General features: G+C 42.2%; 1 protein-coding gene and 1 pseudogene across 1 annotated transcript in view; both read right to left on the bottom strand.

The window, feature by feature from the left end:
- The window catches only part of SLC25A20 (solute carrier family 25 member 20), a 37,198-nt gene that overhangs the window by 13,030 nt on the left and 4,229 nt on the right, over positions 1-19,939 (bottom strand). Inside the window, exons 2-4 of the mRNA XM_068982189.1 lie at positions 12,837-12,929; positions 9,439-9,566; positions 6,541-6,631 (exon numbers count right to left, since the gene is read on the bottom strand). Coding sequence (XP_068838290.1) covers positions 6,541-6,631; positions 9,439-9,566; positions 12,837-12,929 — 312 coding nt within the window. The remainder of the gene's footprint in view (positions 1-6,540; positions 6,632-9,438; positions 9,567-12,836; positions 12,930-19,939) is intronic.
- LOC138087679 (adenosine 5'-monophosphoramidase HINT1 pseudogene) lies at positions 19,017-19,379 on the bottom strand (annotated as a pseudogene).

The following is a 19,939-nucleotide window of genomic DNA, read 5'->3' as shown; positions in this document are numbered from 1 at the left end:
GGAAATCAATAATCTCCAGCACTTGGAAACTGAACAACACTCTTCAAAGCAATTCAAAAAGGAAGTCCCAAAGGAAACTAGAAAACATACTCAACTGACTGAAAACTGAAATATATTGGAGTTTGTGGGACATAGCTAGAGCAGGGCAGAAAGGAAACTTTATAGTACTGACTGCACACTTCAGAAGAGAGGAAAGGCTTCAAACCAATATTCTAAGCTTGCACTTCAAAACCTTAAAAAAAAGAGAGAGAGAGAGAGAAAAGAAAAGCAAACTAAACCCAAAAACAAGCAAAAGGAAGGAGATCATAAAAACAGAAGCAGAAACCAATGGAATTGAAAACAGAAAAATAATAAAGAAAATCAAAGAGGGAAGTTCCCCGCTGGCCTAGTGGTTAGGATTCTGGGCTTTCATTGCCATGGCCTGGTTTTAATCCCTGGTCGAGGAACTGAGATCCTACAAGCTGCATTACACAGCTGAGAAAAAAAAAAGAAAGAAAAATCTTTTTTGAAAAGATCAATAAAAACTGACAAACCTCTGGTGAGCCTGACAAAGAAAAAAGAAAGAGAAGTCACAGATTACTAATACCAGGAATAAAACAGAAGATGATACCACAGACCCTGCAGACATAAAAAAGACAATAAAGGAGTACTACAAACAACTTTACACACACATATTTGACAACTTAGATAAAAAAACCAAAACTATCACAATTTTCCCAACAGGAAATAAGTAATTTGAATAGGCCTGTAACTTTAAAGAAAGCTGAATTCATAATTTAAAATTTTCTTCCCCCAAATCTCAAGCCTATATGATTTCACTATAAAATTCTACCAATTCTACCAAATGTCTACAGAAAAATCAACACATATTCTATACTAGAAGAGGGAACAATTCCTAATTCACTTTATGAAGCTAGTGTTACTCTGATATCAAAACCAAAGACAATACAGAAAAAAAATGACAGACTAATATCTCTCATGACTATAGATGAAAAATCCTTAACAAAATATAAGAAAATAGAACTCAGCAATATATAAACAGAATCCTATACCAGGTTGGGGAGTTTATTCCAGTAATGAAGAATTGGTTCTGTGTTCAAAAAGCAATGGAAGTAATTTCACTATATTAAGAGTTTAGGAGAAAAATCACACGATCACTTTAATAAAGGAAGAAAAAACATTTGACAAAAGTCAATATCCATAAAACTCTCAGAAAAAGAGGAAGAGAAGGTAACCTTCTCACATTGACAAAGAGCATCTAGCAATGTGGGAGACCTGGGTTCGATCCCTGGGCTGGGAAGTGGGGCATGGCAACCCACTCCAAAATTACATCTGTGTCTCTTGAACTGGTTGGAGAAGGCAATGGCACCCCACTCCAGTACTCTTGCCTAGAAAATCCCATGGACGGAGGAGCCTGGTGGGCTGCAGTCCATGGGGTCGCAAAGAGTTGGACACGACTGAGCAACTTCACTTTCACTTTTCATTTTCATGCTTTGGAGAAGGAAATGGCAACCCACTCCAGCGTTCTTGCCTGGAGAATCCCAGGGACGGGGGAGCCTGGTGGGCTGCCGTCTATGGGGTTGCACACAGTCGGACATGACTGAAGCGACTTAGCAGCAGCTCTTATACTGGCAGGAGGATTCTTTCCCACTGAGCCACCTGGGCTCCCTGAGATTATATTTAATGGTGAAATGCTGAATACTTCCCCATAAGATTGGGAACAAGGAAAAAATATCCATTCTCATCAGTCTTATTCTACATGGTACTGGACGTTCTAGCCAGTGAAATAAGGATATAAAAGGTAAACAGATCAGAAATGAAGAAATAAAACTGTCTGTGTTTGCAAATAACAAGATTATCTACATAGGAAATCCCAAAGAATCTAAAAAAAAAAAAATTAGAATTAATAAAAGCATGCAGGAAGGTTCACAAGATACAAAATTAACATACAAAAATCAATTGTATTTCAGGCTTCCCTGGTAGTCCAGTGGTTAAGAATCTGCCTCCCAATGCAAGGGACACTGGTTCAATCCCTGATCCAGGAAGCTCCCACGTGCCACAGGCAACTAAGCCCATGCGTCACAAGTACTGAGCTCATGTGCTGCAACTACTGAAGTCCAAGTGCCCTTGAGCCTGTACTCCACAACAAGAGAAGTCATTGCAATGAGCCTGCGCACTGCAACTAGAGACTAGACCCCATTCACCGTGACTAGAGAAAGCCCTTGAGCAGCAACAAAGACCCAGCACAGACAAAAATAAAAATAAATACATATTTTTAAATTTTAAAAAATCAATTGTATTTCTACAAACTAGCAATGAACATGCATACAACAAAATTAAAATTATAATACCATTTACAATGTCACTTTACAAAGGACTTAGGTGTGTAAGAAAACACATTAAGAGCTTATATGCTGAAAACTACACAATGCTGATGAAAGAAATTAAAGTTCCAAATAAATGGAGAGGTGTAACATGTCTGGGTATTGGAAGACTCAAAATAATGTGTTAATTCTCCCAAGTTGATCTACAGATTCAACATACTCTTAGCAAGAATTTTCTCAGTTTTCTAAATTATCCTAAAATTAACATGGAAATAACAAAGAAATTAGAACAGCGAGAACAGCTTTTTTTCAATTTTATTTGGCTATGTTGAGTCTTAGTTACAGCATTGGGTCTTGGTTGCAGTGCATGGGTTCCAGGGCGTGTGGGCTCAGCAGCTGTGGTCTTCAGACTTAGTTGCCCCATGGCATGTGGGATCTTAGTTCTTGGACCAGGGATCAGACCCACACCCCCTGCCCTGGAAGGCAGATTTCCAACCACTAGACCACCAGGGAAGCCCCAAACAATTTTTTTTTAAGAATAAAGTGGGAGGGATCAGTCTAGACAGTTTTAAGACTTAGCCTATGGCTATACTAATCAAGACTGTAATATTAGTGAAGGGAAAGATGCATAAATCAATGAAAGAAAACAGAGTACACAGAAGTAGACCCACACAAATATGCTCAACTGATTTTTAACAGAGATGCAAATATAATTCAGTAGAATAAAGGTAAATCTCCAGGAAATGGTATGGTGCAACTGGACAGCCCCAGAGGGGGAAAAACATTCTGACCTAATTCTCATAAATGATACAAAACTTCACTCAAAATGGACTCACAAACCTACATGGAAAAGGTAGACTATAAATAAAACTTTCAGAAAAAAGCATATAAGAAAATCTTTGGGATTTCAGGCTAGGTAAAGATTCCTTAAGATCTGATGTCCTAAACATCCAAAACCCTACCTATAAAAGAGAAATGAACAAACTGGACTCCATCAAAATTAGAGAAAATAACAAACTGGACTTCATCAAAATTTAAACATTTGCTCTAAAGACTCTGTTGAGAGGATGAAAAGCAAACTATACACTGGGAGAAAATAATATGCAAACCACATATCTGACAAAGCAATAGTATCTAGAATAAAAAGGACTCTCGAAACTCAGTAATAATAATAAAAAAAAATCCCAAATAATGCAATTAGAAAATGGGCAAAACACACGAACAGACATTTCACCAAACAGGATATACTGATAGCAAATGAGCACATGAAAAGATATTCAACACCTTCAGCTATTAGAGGAATAGAAATTAAAATGAGGTATCACTATACATCTCTCAGGATGGCTAAAATTAAGAATAGTGATGACACCAAATGTTGGTTAGGATGCACAGAAACTGGATCACTCATACCCTGCTCATGGGAATGTAAAATGATACAGTTACTCTAGAAAAAGATTGGTAGTTTCTTTAAACATGCATGGAATTTCCCTGGGGTCCAGTGGTTAAGACTCTGCACATCCACTGCAGGGGACATGGGTTCGATCCCTGGTCAGGGAGCTAAGATTACACATGCCATGTGGCGTGGGCATAAGAAACAAAAAAAGGAAACTAAACATGTAATTACCATATGACTCAGCAATTATACCTCTGGGCATTTATCCCAGAGACATGAAGACGGATTTTCCTGGAAAAATCTCTGTACATGAATGTTTATAGCATCTTTATTTATAACAGCCCTAAACTGGAAACAACTCAGATGTCCTTCAATGGATAAAAATTAAACATATCTGTAGTACATCCATACTACGGGTCTACTAAAAAGGAATGAAATATTCATACATTCCACAATCTGTACAACTCTCCAGAAAATTTACGTTAAGTTGAAAAAGCCAATCTGAAAAGGTTACATACTGTATGATTCCATTTATACATGTCTTGAAATTACAAATTTACAGAAATGGAGCTCAGATTAGTGATTGCTGGGGTGGCTAAGAACTGAAGTGGAGGGACTTCCCTGGCCATTTCAGTGGTTAAGACTCCTAACTTCCAATGTAGGGAGTGTGGATTCCATCCCTGGTCAGGGAACAAAGATCCCACATGCTGTGCAGGCAGCCAAAAGGAGAAAAGGACTGGTGTGGGGAAAGGAAAATGAAAGTGGCTATTCAAGGGCTACATGAGGCATCGTTGGCATGACAGAATTGTTCTGCATCTTGACTGTATCCATGTCAATATTCCGGTTGCGATATTATACTACAGTTTTACAACACGTTGCCTCTGTGGAAGAACGAGGTAAAGAGCATGTGGGATCTCTTTGTATATTTATTTCTTTTCTTCCCTTTGTATTATTTCTTACAACTGTATGTGAACCTTTAATTATCTCAAAATAAAACATTTAATCTAAACAATGCACAAAATTAAGTGACTAATGCAAAGCATGAGAAAGACTTGACACATTTGATAAGAAATTAATAACCTTCGTATGTCCAAAGTGAATATGTCCAAAGTGTTTAGGGGGTGGAGGAGTAGGAGGTATAAACTATTGGGTGTAGACAGGCTACAAGGATGCATTGCACAACATGGGGAATAGAGCCAATATTTTGCAATAACTGTAAAAGGAGTGCAACATCTAAAAATTGTATAAAAATTTTTTTAAATCAGGGACTTTCCTGGTGGTCCAGTGGTTGACTCGACACTCGCAATGGAGGGGGCACAAGGTTCCATTCCTAGTCGGAGAACTAAGATCCCATGTGTCGCATTTAATATTATTACGATAATACTAAATCAAAACATGTCTAAAGCTTTTATAAATCAAACAAACTGACAGATGAGCAAAGAATACAAACAGGTGTTTCACGAAGGATAGATATAAACAGCTAATATGAATCAAAGTAATTAAGCTCACCGACAATAAAAAGCAAGAAAAACTAAAAGAATGCAAAATTTTCACACAACACACTAGCAGAGATTGTCGATTAGATGCTGCAGAATCTGCTGGGAAGGGAGAGCTCTTCTTCTACTGATGGGAATAGAAAGTGACAGACCTTTCTAGGAGGGCCACTTAGTAACCTACGTTACTAACACATACATTATGTGCGTGTACTCAGTCACCCAGTCACGTCTGACTCTCTGCGACCCCACAGGCTCCTGTCCAGGGGATTTTCCCAGGAAGAACACTGGAGTGGATTGCCATTTTCTCCTCCAGGGGATCTTCCCTACCCAGGGTTTGCACCCAAGTCTCCTGCATTGGCAGGCAGATTCTTTACCACTAAACCACCAGGAAACCCAACGTGCACTGAAAATTCTTTTAAAAGTATGTATCTTTAAATATACCAATTTCAAGTCTAGACATTTATCCTAAGAAAATAATAAGGAACACATACAGAGACTTATTCATAAGATGTTCACTATGATATATAATTTGGATTATCCCCAGATAAAGGATTATTGGGTAAATTACAGCCCTGAATTGAAATAAAGCACAGAAAATGATGTCTGAGAAAAATAATCACAAAAATATTGTGACATAGCAAATGAAAAAAGCTGGCTACAAAACTACAGCAGTATGTGACCCCAATTTTATTTCAAAAGATAAAATTTTAAAAACATACATGTTTACTAAAAAGATGAAGAATTCACACAGAAAGTATAATGGTGGTTACCTCATGGGTGATACATTGTTTTCTTTATGCTTCTCTGCATTACCGAAATTTTTCTAGCAAAGACTATGTATTAAATTGCTTTGGCCATTAGAAGAAAAAAGCAGTACTGCTTTTTTTTAAAGGGAGCCCCGCGTGGTAAGGCAGGCAGCCAGTTCACAGCCTTAGCCTGGGAACAAGCCCAGACACTCTAAGGGCACTGAGCCTTTGGGCAGTGGGTGGAGACAGACAATGTTGGGCAAGAGCAGCCTCCCTTCCACCTCTGAAGACACGCGACTCACCTTCTGGAGTTCCTGAAGTAGCTGCTAACAAGGGTGGATAAGTCTGAACTGACCCATCACAGGAGTGACATTTGGTTCATTTGTTACACTGTCCTGATTCTTGACTCTAGTACAACTGCTTCCATGTTCCTGAAAACCTTGAAACTGTTTGCACACCTGATCTGAAGCCTTTATAAAGGGTAAAAGGACATACACATCCACACAAAATTGTATACCCAGTAGAAAAGCTAGCCGCTTGCCTCCAAACACTATCTCCCCCAACACTGATCACATCCTCACCTGTAACAAGCACTTGATCCGCTCTCCAGGGGTCATAATTCCTGTGGTGAACACTCCAGATAACATCCCAGCTGCAAATATCTGGGGGTAGCTGTATTGAAAACAAAAACAAGAGGCAAGAACCTGTGACTAACTACTCAGAACAGAGGCAGCCCCAGCAAAGAAAAAAAAATCAAATTAAGTACTCGGACTGGGCGGAAGTCCAGCACAAATAGATTATGTTTCACACCAAAGCCAAGTTCTATGTATATTCTGACATCAAATTTCCCAGGGGAGGGGTGTCAGTGCTGAGAACAATATGAGCTTGGTCACAAGGCCCACGGGCACACTCAGATGGCCTCAGTCACAGGAGAGGTTCTCCCCTGGCCAGCCATGCGGTGACTATGGATGAGTTTCCAGGCCTCTCTGAGCCTTCATCTGCAAAGTTCAGGGTTGTTGTGAGAAATGGCCTATAACCCAGGATGTAGACCTCGGTTAACCCCAGATCTCCTCCAATCTCTCCTTCTCTGGATCACCAAGAGCCTGATAACATTTTAAGCAGAGACTCACACAGGACAGCGTCAAGGCCAGGGGAATGGCTGTGGCCATATCCACAGGCCAAGTTGTGAGGTATGTGCTGTAAGCTGCTGGGAAATGCCCTGTCAGGGATGGTACCCAATCAGGTGTGATGGGTCCTATGGCTTCTGTGCAGAGAACAGTCCTCCAGTGGCCAGAGATCTGGATCCTCACCGTGGCCCTCACAGAATGAACCACACTGAGTATATGGAGGAACTGGAGGCTCCTAGCATCACTGCCTGTGCCGCCCCTGACATCTCCTTTTCTTTCCAAGAGTAAGGAAAATCTGGTCTCCAGGCAGACTGGTCTCAGAGGCAATGGATTTCAACAGAGTTCCCACAATTGAAAACAAGTTGCTGAAAAACTTCACCCTCTTGCCTGACCCTCAAGCCCTTCCCGACCCCAGGCCTCCGGAAGCCGAGCCTTCAGGACTATCACACCCCACAAGGAGCCCAAAACCTGGAGAAGAGATGTCAAATGGAGATAGGGAGACATCCACTTCCAGTCCTGACATCAAGTTTCCCAGGGCAGGGGTCTCAGTGCCAAGAGCAATACAACCTTGGTCACGAGGCAGGGCACTGGTCTCAATGGCTGTTTTTCCCATGCACTCACCCCAGACAGGCCTCACACAACCACCTCAGGCATGCAAGCCCAGCACACAGGCTGTTTGCTCAACCACTGAGCTGTTTGCTCAACTGCTTTCATGCCTGGCCTCCTTCACAGTTTCAGTTCACACTGCTGTCCCCAAGAGGGACCCTTTCAGCGACAGAACTTCCCCTCGTGAGACCAACATCTCTTCTTCCATGGATGCCCAGACCTTAGGCTGCACATATCTCCTGGGACTGGGGACTCTCCTATGAACAGGGTCTCTGCATGTACACAGGGTACCATGGGTGGCCCATTCCGCCACCCCTCACTCACCCCAGGGAACCATCTGTGAGGTCTGGACCCTTGAGCTTCCATCCAAGGTCCTGGTAATGTTCCTTTCTGTACTATGCCCAAATACTACAGTGGGGAGGAGAAGGTGGCAGGGTTGACATTCAAGATTCAGAACATGGAAGGATTATGGAGCAGGGATCGGAGTATCTCAACCTTCGCTCAGGCAGGAAGGGTACTTCTCTGAGCACTGATGTGACGGTACAGGGAATACAACCCACAGGCTGAGGCAGTACCAGTCACCCCATGAACATTCTTGGGCATGGCCCTGGTTCATGATACAGCTGTGAGCTAGCGTATGAGCTAAAAGCCCAGATGCTCAGAGAGGACATGTGTCCATAGGCTATTTGGACTACCACAGCCAAACGCATGGCCTTCCCTAGTGGCCCAGGGGCTAAGGTGCCACATTCCCAAGGCAGGGGGCCCAAGTTTGATCCTTGGTCAGGGGACTAGATTCATCGCAGCCAAATAAATAAAAATATATATTAAAAAAAGTCAAACACAGCTTCCAAAGGACCCCACCCCCTACACTCACATTTGGGGCTACCTATGGCTTTTTATAGAAGCTGGCCACATTCAGAGAGTCACGGGGACTCCAGAAATAGTTTCATGTTATGAGCATTTCTATTGATGCCTCGCCCCTTACTCAGCCTGCTGCGGCCTGAAGTAGTGATCGAAGTCAATCACAGGGCACCCTGGGCTTCCTCCCTTGAGCTCTAGAATCTAAGCTTGGCCAGCTGCTGTGGGCCCTGTGCTGCGTGCAGCCCCACCCCGCAGGTGTCATCTCAGACTGAGTGTGCCTTGTCATCCTGGGTGTCAACTCAGCATGCCCTGCATCCCAAGAAGCCCGTTTTCATTCACTGCTTTGTCAGTTCTGAGCCCTAATTCTACCTCATCTGCCTCTCCATACCCAAATCCAACTTCTGAAAGTCTACTGGAAGGAAACACTAATTTCTTTCCCTGCAACAGAGACACCAATACTTGGAAATAATTATAATCATGTTACGAAAATGAAGGAAGACAGAAGCTGAAACCTTCCCTTCTCCCATCCAGGGGATGAGAAAGAAGGCTGCTGCGGTCATTACTGTAGCACCAGGTACCTTGGTGGTATCTGATACACATTTTAGCATTTGGACCTCCCAGTGCTGTGGGGCTGGTATTACTAATATTCCCAGTAAGCAAGACTACTTCATATAAGAAATGACGACAATCTAGTTAGGGGGGTTGGGGGAGGGCTTTGGGTTTTATCTTTTCCCCTGTTGGTCCACAAGGCAAAGGAAACCCAAGTACCTCCCTGATATGGAGAAGAGGACAGCCATTGCCGGTCTGACAGTTCTTTCCTGTAGCCTACATCACATCACCGGCAGAACAGCATCACGTGCTCCGGGCTAGTAAGTAAGTACTCACCTGAGCACATCCTCTGGGTGTTTCTGTTGCAGTTTCTTCCCCAAACCAAACCCAAAGAAGCAGACAGCAAACATGGGGGTGACCCCGACGATGGGGGCAGCCATGCCCCGATATAGACCCCTGATGCCCTGCAAGGAAGCATAGGAGGGGAAGCTGTTTACAGACACAACTAACATTTACATCACTGAAGCAGGGAAGCAGCATGTCCTCTGACCTGTGGCCTCCTTTCCCCAAGCAAGGAGAGCTTTAAAAGGAAGAATCTTCCCACACTTATCAGAAAAGGTTGTCTTCTTATATACTGTTGGAGAAACTGAAAACAGCTTCTAGTCTGGAAGGCAAACTGGCAGCATGTAGCTTACGCTTCCCTCAGAAAACTACCTGTCTAGAAACATTCTAAGGGAATACTCAAAGATATAAAAAAGAATGACACCAGGCATTTATTAAACACTGCATTTTGGAACATTCCCAAATAGATTAATGAGACAAACTACGGAAACCTCATATTGGACTATCACACAGCCATACAATCACATTGTAACATGAGATTACTAAATTGGTTAAAAAAAAAAAAAAAGGCAGGCTACAAAACAGAATGTACAATGTGACTTGATTGGGGGTGAGATACAGGTGCTTAAGAAATTTTTTTTTGGGGGGGAGGCTACATGTATCTTTTTTTCTCACATTAAAATTTTTTAATATAAATTTATTTATTTTAATTGGAGGTTAATTACACAAATTTTTGTATTTCCTAAGAATTAGGATCTGAGGGGAGTTCCCTAGTGGCCTAGTGGTTAGCATTCTGGGCTTTCACTGTGGTGGCCTGGGTTCGGTCCTGGGTTGGGGAACTGAGATCACTCAAGCCACCCAGTATGCCCCCTCCCAAAAAAGACATAAGATTCTTATTGTTAAAAACAATAGCAAGACTGCACATCAATTTTCCCCAGTACATTTAGATAATGAAACTGACTATGTAGTAGCCAATAAACAGACAGACAAATAGACAATCCAACCAAACAAGTTAGTACAACAAGGACAAGGAAGATCTGGGACCCAGAGACCAAGGGTTTGGCCCAAGAGAGGGGAGGGGTGTTCCCAGGAAGGTGTTGGGTACAGCAGGCCTGGGAGGAAGCCAGTTGACATGGGAGTATGAGACCCAGGACTCCAGGAGGAGTTTATTTGTTTTATAAGAGAAACAAAGCAAACAACAAACAGGCAGTGTGAAAAACCAAACAAAAGCATTCTACAGCAACTTTAGGACCCAGGATGACAGATGTAGAGATTCAAAGAGACACAAGCAAGAGAAACTGACACAATTGTTCACCCAACCTCAAGAAAAACAAAAAGCTGTACAAGTAATGAAATGTGCCCTGAAGGACATTACTTTGTTAACAGAGAAAAAACATACATAAAGTTGTAATCATGAAAACAGTGAACTGTATTAAACCACAAAGGATGATGAAAATTATTGGGCAGAGCAGAAAGAGGAGCTAAGGAATTCAAGAGTTAAAACCATCTACCACAAACAGGTAGCTAAAACAGTTTTAAATGGATAAAATACATGCATGCAGCTCGGTAGAAAACAGCATTAATAACTGAGGGAGCTGAGGGACTTCCCTGATGGTTCAGTGGTTAAGACTCTGAACTTTCACTGCAGCAGGGAGGGGTGCAATCCTTGGTGGGAGAAGTTTCCAAAAAGGGAGGAGGAAAAACAGTAATTGAGAAGGTAGAAAGCAGCAACTTCTAGAGGATTGGGGTGGGGGGCTACTTTGTTACAAGTCCTTTGGTAACAAACTAAGTGCTTGTGTCATTTTAATACAAAATAAGGGCTAATTTTTAAAAACATGTTACAGTTGCTCCCTACAGGAACTGGCAGGAGAAATGGGCAGGGGAGGGGGATGCTACACACAAGGGAGGGTCCACAGACCTAGGCTGGAGAACCTGCCTCACTGCAGACTCTGGGCACTCACAACCCATCTTCTTTCCAGAACTAAACTGTACTTGCAGCACTCCTCCCAGATCTGCAAAGGTCTAACGGCTACAGGCTATAACCAGACTCTCCAAGGACAATGTGCACAGGAGGTAAAGAGGGAAGGGTGAATAGGAAGAGAAGGTTCTGGGAAGGATCTGCAAAAGCCTCTCGGGACAAAACCCTCCCAAAGCCCCTCCCACAGCTTCCCACCTGGCTAAGGATGCCCAAGGCCGGAGGGCCAACAACTCCCAACAACTCCTCCAGCCTTCCTTCCACTGTCTGGCCCACCCAGTTCCATGCAGAACAACTAAGACCCGTCCAGTAGTACCAGCAAGTGAGCTCAATCTGGCACAGCAAAACCCAGAGACAAGCACAAATATGGACTGAGGAAGCCTCTCTGACACTGTAGGGAGTTGGGTTTATACAAGCCATTCTCACCAAGCCTCCAGCACCCAGCACGTTGCTGAGGCACTAAACAGGTGCTCAATAATATTTGCTCACCAAGAGGCATATAATCCTGTCTCTCTGTAAGGGCAGAGAACTCTTAGCAGACTGGAAGCTCAAAGCCTCCACTGGACACCAATCAGACTCCATTCTGGGTTGATAAGAGAAACACAGCCTTACAGAAGAAAAGACGGCACCATCTCCAGCATGGATGATTGGGTAGATTCCACTTCAAAATCTTCCTCCCACATTTGGGTCCTGCAGGAGCCCCGGGAACAACTTCTTCTAGACTGAGTCCATCACTTACCACCATCCCCTCTTTGTCTGGGTGATACCTGCTTCTTACTTCTACTTATTTAATAAAGACTATATATTTATTATTTATTCACATTAGAGTTATATTTTAGGCAACGAAGGTTGTTACCTATGTGCTAATGAAGTCAGTAATAAGCATCACTAGTCATTAAAACTTTTTTAAAATCCCATGTTTTCACTCTAAGAAATAGCTGAAAAATGATTATACAATTCAATAACCTCACACCAATTTAGTTTCCTTGTCTATGGGTTTGAAGACTCATTCTCTTTCACTCTCTTTTTTCCTCAGACAGGCTGAGCTTTCCTCCAAATTTTACGTGAACTTCTGACACTGATCCCTGTCAAACAGACTGAACCAGCTTTGCATTTTCTTTTATTTCATGTCTCCAATTATTCCTCATGAATTCCCTGTGGTCTCGATTCTGCCTTCTAAGAGAGAAAGCGCCATTTTATTAGCTTCATTCATCCACATAAAACAGTAACTGGAACTCTCAAACACTCCAGAGCGATGACAACAGGACATAGGATGACATGGGGGTGAGAGAGTCAGGCATGTGGGCTGGACCTCCCGCAGAACCATGCAGTCACCCAGTCCCCCAGAGAAATAACACGCCAACCATCTGAAAATGCGTTCCTCTGAATAGAAATGCCCAGCACCACGATTCCGTACCTCTCTCATCAGAGTCTTCCGGAAACAGTCAAAGGTGCCAGAATACATGGGAGGCTGTCCAGGCAAACTTGGGGGCTGCGTCTGCAGTCGGACCTAAAACCAGAAGTTAAAACACGGTCATTTCCCAGAAGCAGAACTGCGTGTCAGAGGCAACGGCCTGACCATCTGCCAAAATCTCAACAGAAAGCAGCACCTGTGTGCACATCTTCAGCATTCCCTTTATCTGCTGGATTCAGACTTCTCTTTCTTCCAGTTTATTACAACCTTGTACTCACAAGTCATCAGTAGCATGCCTTCTGAAGAGCGAGACAGTTCCTCTGATTTCCTCAGCCACTTACTTTTGCTATTTATTTCTTATCTAAAGGATCCCGTGGTGACCAAATGGAATAGGTATGACCAGTTTACAAATGAGGAGACTGGGTTCACTGAGGTCCAGTGATGTGCCAGTAACTAGACCTGGCTGATGCAAGTGAAGTGAAGTCGCTCAGTCGTGTCTGACTCTTTGTGATCCCATGGACTGTAACTTACCAGGCTCCTCAGTCCATGTTATTTTCCAGGCAAGAGTACTGGAGTGGGTTGCCATTTCCTTCTCCAGGGGATCTTCCCAACCCAGGGATCGAACCCGGGTCTCCTGCACTGCAGGCACACGCTTTACCATCTGAGCCACACTGGATATCATTTATCTACTGCAAAGCTCAGCTCAATTCTAGGCACTCTCCACACTCATCTGAAGTGCCTTGTTGGGGGTTAGGTAACGTGCTCGACAAAGATATTTTGGAATGAGGTGGATTTAATACCCTGCTTTCCTTGGTCCTCATCCTTCTCCACATTTCGGGGCATCCAATGCTTCCAACTTTAAACATCCCCTCTTAGCACTCCCTCCTTTGTCTCCTTTTCAACTCCAGGTGCCCTCCAAGGCTAAGGAGCCTACCCAGGTGGTCCACTATCCCTTTCAGAAAACACATTCCAGGGCTTCAGCTTATGTTCAGTGATGACTTTTACTCAGCCATCTTCAGACCTTCTCACCTCACCTTTTGCGCTATATTTCACTGCCTGGGGAAGCTCTCCCTACTCAAATCACCTCCAAAATCTCATCCTTTCGATGAATGTCCCATTTGTCCCAGAGCCACCAGTCTACCATTTCTCAGGATTTGAAACTCTAGCATCCAACTACTTCCTGTGTTTCTCCTCTTAATTCATGTGGGCACCAAGGCTAATGGAAAGTTCTTTCAAGATGCTTCCAGGATCCTAATTTCTTCCTCTCTCCATCTGAAGTCTTCCTCCAGGCAAAGTGCTTGCCCATTCTTACCCAGTGTGGTAGTTTTCAAAAATGCCCACTAACTCTTTGATACTCTTGCCCTTCAGAAGTTAAACCTAGATCCCCTTCCCCTGGACGTGATCCAGACTCAGTGACTCACTTCTATCGAACAGAATGAGATGATATTGATACCATGTGACTTTCAAGGCTAGGTGACAGAAAGGTCAGCTTCTGCCTGTGTTCATTTCAGGTTATTTGCTTTGGGGAGTCCGTCACTATGCTATGAGGGTACTCACACAGCCTGAAGAGGCCATGTGTAGAGGAAACAAGGCCTCTTGACAACAGCCAGCACTAACTGCCAGAATGTGAATGAACCACATGCAAGTCAATTCTTTGCCTGAGTACAGTCCTGCCCAACATCTTTTTGTTGTTTTTGACTGGAAGGGAGGGGTTTTGATTCAGTATTTTTTTTTTTAAACAGCTTTATTATGATACAACTCATATACCATAAAATTCACCCATTTTATGCAGTTAGAGGGTTTTTAGCAGTTGCAGAGTTGTGCAACCTTCATTATAATCAATTTGAGAACATTTTCACCATCCCAAAAAGAAACACCACACCCATTAGTAGTCACTCTCCTCTTCTCTCAGCCACTGGCAATTTAATAAGCTACCTTCTGCCTCCATGAATTTTCCTATTTTCTGTATTTCATGTAAATGAAATCATACAGTATGTGGTCTTTCATACCTGGTTTCTTTTACTTGCATAAAGTGTTCAAAGTTCACCTATGTCAGAGAATGTACCAGTTCTTCATTCTTTTTATTGGTAAATAATATTCTACTATACAAATAAACTATGTTCTGTTTATCTGCTCATCAGATAACGACAAATCACATTTTTTCCATTTTTATTATTATGAATAATGGTGCTACAAACTTTTCTGTATAGGTTTTTGTGTGCACATACATTTTTAGTTCTCTTGGGTGTTGTAAGGGTCAAGATTCTCCAGAGAAACAGAACCAATAGGATGTGGAGAGTTATTTATTTGTTTGTTTGTTATAAGGAATTGACTCACACAGTTACGGAGGCAGACAAACAGCAAGATCTGCAGTCAGCAAGCTGGCGACCCAGGAAAGCCAATGAGATAGTTCTATTTCAAGTGTTAAGACGAGAGAACCGGGAGAGCTGATGGTCTAAGCCCCAGTTCAAAAGTTGGCAGGCTCAAAACCCAAGAAGAGCCAACGTTTCAGTTAGAGTTCAAAGGCAGGAAAAGACCAACATCCCAGCTCAATCAGTCAAGAGGGAGGAGTTTTGGCCTTTTGTTCTATTAAGGCCTTCAACTGACTAGATGAGGGTCACCCACATCAGTTCAGTTCAGTTCAGTTCAGTTCAGCTGCTCAGTCGTGACTGTGAAGCACTCTATCAGATCTAGTCCCTTAAATCTATTTCTCACTTCCACTGTATAGTCACAAGGGATTTGATTGAGGTCATACCTGAATGGTCTAGTGGTTTTCCCTACTTTCTTCAATTTCAGTCTGAATTTGGCAATAAGGAGTTCATGATCTGAGCCACAGTCAGCTCCTGGTCTTCTTTTTGTTGACTGTATAGAGCTTCTCCATCTTTGGCTGCAAAGAATATTATCAATCTGATTTTGGTGTTGACCATCTGGTGATGTCCATGTGTAGTCTTCTCTTGTGTTGTTGGAAGAGGGTGTTTGCTATGACCAGTGCATTTTCTTGGCAAAACTCTATTATTTGCCCTGCTTCATTCTGTATTCTAAGGCCAAATTTGCCTGTAACTCCAGGTGTTTTTTGACTTCCTACTTTTGCATTCCAGTCCCCTATAATGAAAAGGACATCTTTTTTGGGTGTTAGTTCTAAAAGGTCTTGTAAGTCTTCATAAAACCGTTCAACTTCAGCTTCTTCAGCATTACTGGTTGGGGCATAGACTTTTTAGTTCCTCTTCACTTTCTGCCATAAGGCGGTGACATCTGCATATCTGAGGTTATTGATATTTCTCCCGGCAATCTTGATTCCAGCTTGTGCTTCTTCCAGCCAAGCGTTTCTTATGATGTACTCTGCATATAAGTTAAATAAGCAGGGTGACAATATATAGCCTTGACGTACTCCTTTTCCTATTTGGAACCAGTCTGTTGTTCCATGTCCAGTTCTAACTGTTGCTTCCTGACCTGCATATAGGTTTCTCAAGAGGCAGGTCAGGTGGTCTGGTATTCCCATCTCTTTCAGAATTTTCCACAGTTTCTTGTGATCCACACAGCCAAAGGCTTTGGCATAGTCAATAAAGCAGAAATAGATGTTTTTCTGGAACTCTCTTGCTTTTTCCATGATCCAGCAGATGTTGGCAATTTGATCTCTGGTTCTTCTGCCTTTTCTAAAACCAGCTTGAACATCTGAAAGTTCATGGTTCACGTATTGTTGAAGCCTGGCCTGGAGAATTTTGAGCGTTACTTTACTAGCGTGTGAGATGAGTGCAATTGTGCGGTAGTTTGAGCATTCTTTGGCATTGCCTTTCTTTGGGATTGGAATGAAAACTGACCTTTTCCAGTCCTGTGGCCACTGCTGAGTTTTCTAAATTTGCTGGCATATTCAGTGCAGCACTTCCACAGCATCATCTTTCAGGATTTGAAATACCTCAACTGGAATTCCATCACCTCCACTAGCTTTGTTCGTAGTGATGCTTTCTAAGGCCCACTTGACTTCACATTCCAGGATGTCTGGCTCTAGGTGAGTGATCACACCATCGTGATTATCTGGGTCGTGAACATGTTTTTTGTACAGTTCTTCTGTGTATTTTTGCCACCTCTTAATATCTTCTGCTTCTGTTAGGTCCAGACCATTTCTGTCCTTTATCAAGCCCATCTTTGCATGAAATGTTCCCTTGATAGCTCTAATTTTCTTGAAGAGATCTCTAGTCTTTCCCATTCTACTGTTTTCCTCTATTTCTTTGCATTGATCACTGAGGAAGGCTTTCTTATCTCTTCTTGCTATTCTTTGGAATTCTGCATTCAGATGCTTATATCTTTCCTTTTCTCCTTTGCTTTTTGCTTCTCTTCTTTTCACAGCTATTTGTAAGGCCTCCGCAGACAGCCATTTTGCTTTTTTGAATTTCTTTTCCATGGGGATGGTCTTGATCCCTGTCTCCTATACAAAGTCACGAACCTCCGTCCATAGTTCATCAGGCACTCTATCTATCAGATCTAGCCCCTTAAATCTATTTCTCACTTCCACTGTATAATCATAATTATACACTTCCACTGTATAATCACCCACATTAGGGAGGGCAATCTGCTTTACTTAGTCTGCCTTAAATGCTAATCTCATTCAAAAACATCCTCACAGATATACCCAGAATAACATTTGACCAATATCTGGACACCCATGGCTCAGTTGACACATAAAACTAACCACAACAGGAAAATTGCTATGTCAGATGCTAACTCTGTTTATTCAACCTTTTGAGGAACTTCCAGACTGTTTCCCAAAGAGGTTGCACCCTTTACACTCCCACAAACAGTTTATGAGTATTCCAAATTCTCCACATCCTTGCCAACAGTGACTGTCATCTACTTTTTTTTTAAATTATAGCTGGTGTTAGGTGGATATTAGGTGGTATCTCCCTATCATGATGGATAATGCTGTTGAACATTTTTCATGTGTTTATTGGCCATTTGTGTATCTTCTTTGGAAAAATATCTATTCAGATTCTTTGCCCATTTTTCCCTTTCCAATTTTTTTTCTGTCATAAGATACACATAAAATTTACCATCTCGATCATTTTTAAGTACACAGTTCAGTGATACTGGGCTTCCCTGGTGACTCGCTGGTAAAGAATCTGCCTGCAATGCGGGAGACCTGGGTTGGGAAGATCCCCTGGAGAAGGGAAAGGCCGCCCACTCCAGTATTCTGGCCTGGAGAATTCCATGGACTGTATAGTCCATGAGGTCACAAAGAGTCAGACGCAACTGAGTGACTTTCACTTTCACTTTTCAGTGATATTAAATACATTCAAAATGTTGTGCAACCATCACCATCATCCATAATTCTTTTTATCTCCTCCCACTAAACAGTAAATTCTCATCCGCCCTACATCCCGACCCAGGCAACCAGTCTACTTTCTGTCTCTAAGATTTTGTGTATTCGAAGTACCTCATATAAGTAGGATCATAAAGTACATATCTTTTTATGAATGACTTAGTCCATTGAGCCTAATGGTTTCCACATTCATCCACGTGGTTGCAAGTATCAGAATTTCCTTCTTTTTAAAGTTGCATAATATTCTATTCTATGTATAGGCCACATTTTGCTTATTTGTTCTTCCATCCGTGGACACTTGGGTTGCTCCCATGTTTCGGCTACTGTGAATAATGCTGCTAGGAACAGGGTCTACAAATATCTCTCCAAGACTCTGCTTTCAATTCTTTGGGGTAAATATCCAGAAGTAGAATTGCTGGATCATACGGTAATTCTATTTTTACTTTTTTGAGATACTGGTATACTGTTTTCCACAGTGGCTGTACAATTTAACATTCCCAATAATAGTGCACAAGGGTCCCAGAGTCTCTGCATCCTCCCTGACCCTTGTTATTTTGTTTTATTGATAGTAGCCATTCATTCTATATTTTTTATTTGCATTTTCCTAATGATTAGTGATACTGAACATTTTTTTCATGGTTTTTTCAAATTATATATCTTCTTTGGAGAAATATATATTTAAGCCTTTATCTTTTTTCAGGGCATACAACAATGTCTTTTATTATATATGGGTTTTTAAAATTATTTTTGCAATATCTCCATACACAGGCAAAAAAAAAAAATTGTTTAGCATATTGGAACTTGCAAACCTGATCACTGCAGACAGAAGGCAAAATTATCCCTACAGCATGCTTAACCAGGAGGCCAGTTCATCTGCCAACCTTCAAGAACATGGAGATGAACGTGATAGACAGATTGCCCCCATTCGAACCTTCATTCACCACCATTTGATAGCCCTTCTTCAGGCCCAGATCAGCAGCACATTTCTTGCCAACAATCATCAAATGCCCAAGAAGTCTTTCATCATCATCTGCTGCTGCAGAAATCTGGGATATATGTTTTTTGGGTATCACCAGAAAATGTGTAGGTGCTTGAGGGGAAATGTCATGGAAAGCAAGACACTGGCCATCCTCATAAATGATTTTGGCTGGGATTTCCTTGCGAATCATCTTCCTGAAGATGGTGTTGCTGCCAGGCCGGGCGACCTGAGCCTTGGTGATCTCATCTGCCATCTCTGCCTCCCTCCCGAGTGCCCGGCTGGGGAGAAGGTTAGGAGGAGGCTTTGCTTATTCTTAAATTGGGTTGTTTTTTGTGTTATTGACTTGTAAGAGTTCTTTTATATATTCTGGATCCCAGACAACATCTGCAACTTCACAAGAAATCCTTGAGCCAGACTACCCACCGAAGCAGCTCCCCAAATCCTGTCTCTCAAAGATCAAGAGAGTTAATGAATGCTGTTGTTGTTTTGGCTGCACTGTGCAGCATGCAGGATCCTAGGTAACCAACGATGGATCGAGCTCAAACCCATGCCCCCTTGCAACACGGAGCTGCAACCACTGGACTGCCAGGGAAGTCCCTATTGTTGTCGTTTTAAGCCACAAAGTTTTGGGGTAAGTTGTTACATTGCAAGAAAACTGATACACCCAGTCATTATAGTTCTGCAGTCTTTTTCCTGCTCTGTGTTCTACTTCCTAATCCTTCTCAATTTGCTATCATACTAACCTTTCCAATACACCATTTTCATCATGCTGTTCCTTTATTTATTTAGGTTGGTGCAAAAGTAATTTTGGTT

Source organism: Capricornis sumatraensis, chromosome 10 (genome assembly GCF_032405125.1).
Source record: "Capricornis sumatraensis isolate serow.1 chromosome 10, serow.2, whole genome shotgun sequence".
Taxonomy (NCBI): domain Eukaryota; kingdom Metazoa; phylum Chordata; class Mammalia; order Artiodactyla; family Bovidae; genus Capricornis; species Capricornis sumatraensis.
Note: the sequence above shows the minus strand (reverse complement) of the source record. Positions and strands in the feature narration are given on the sequence as shown.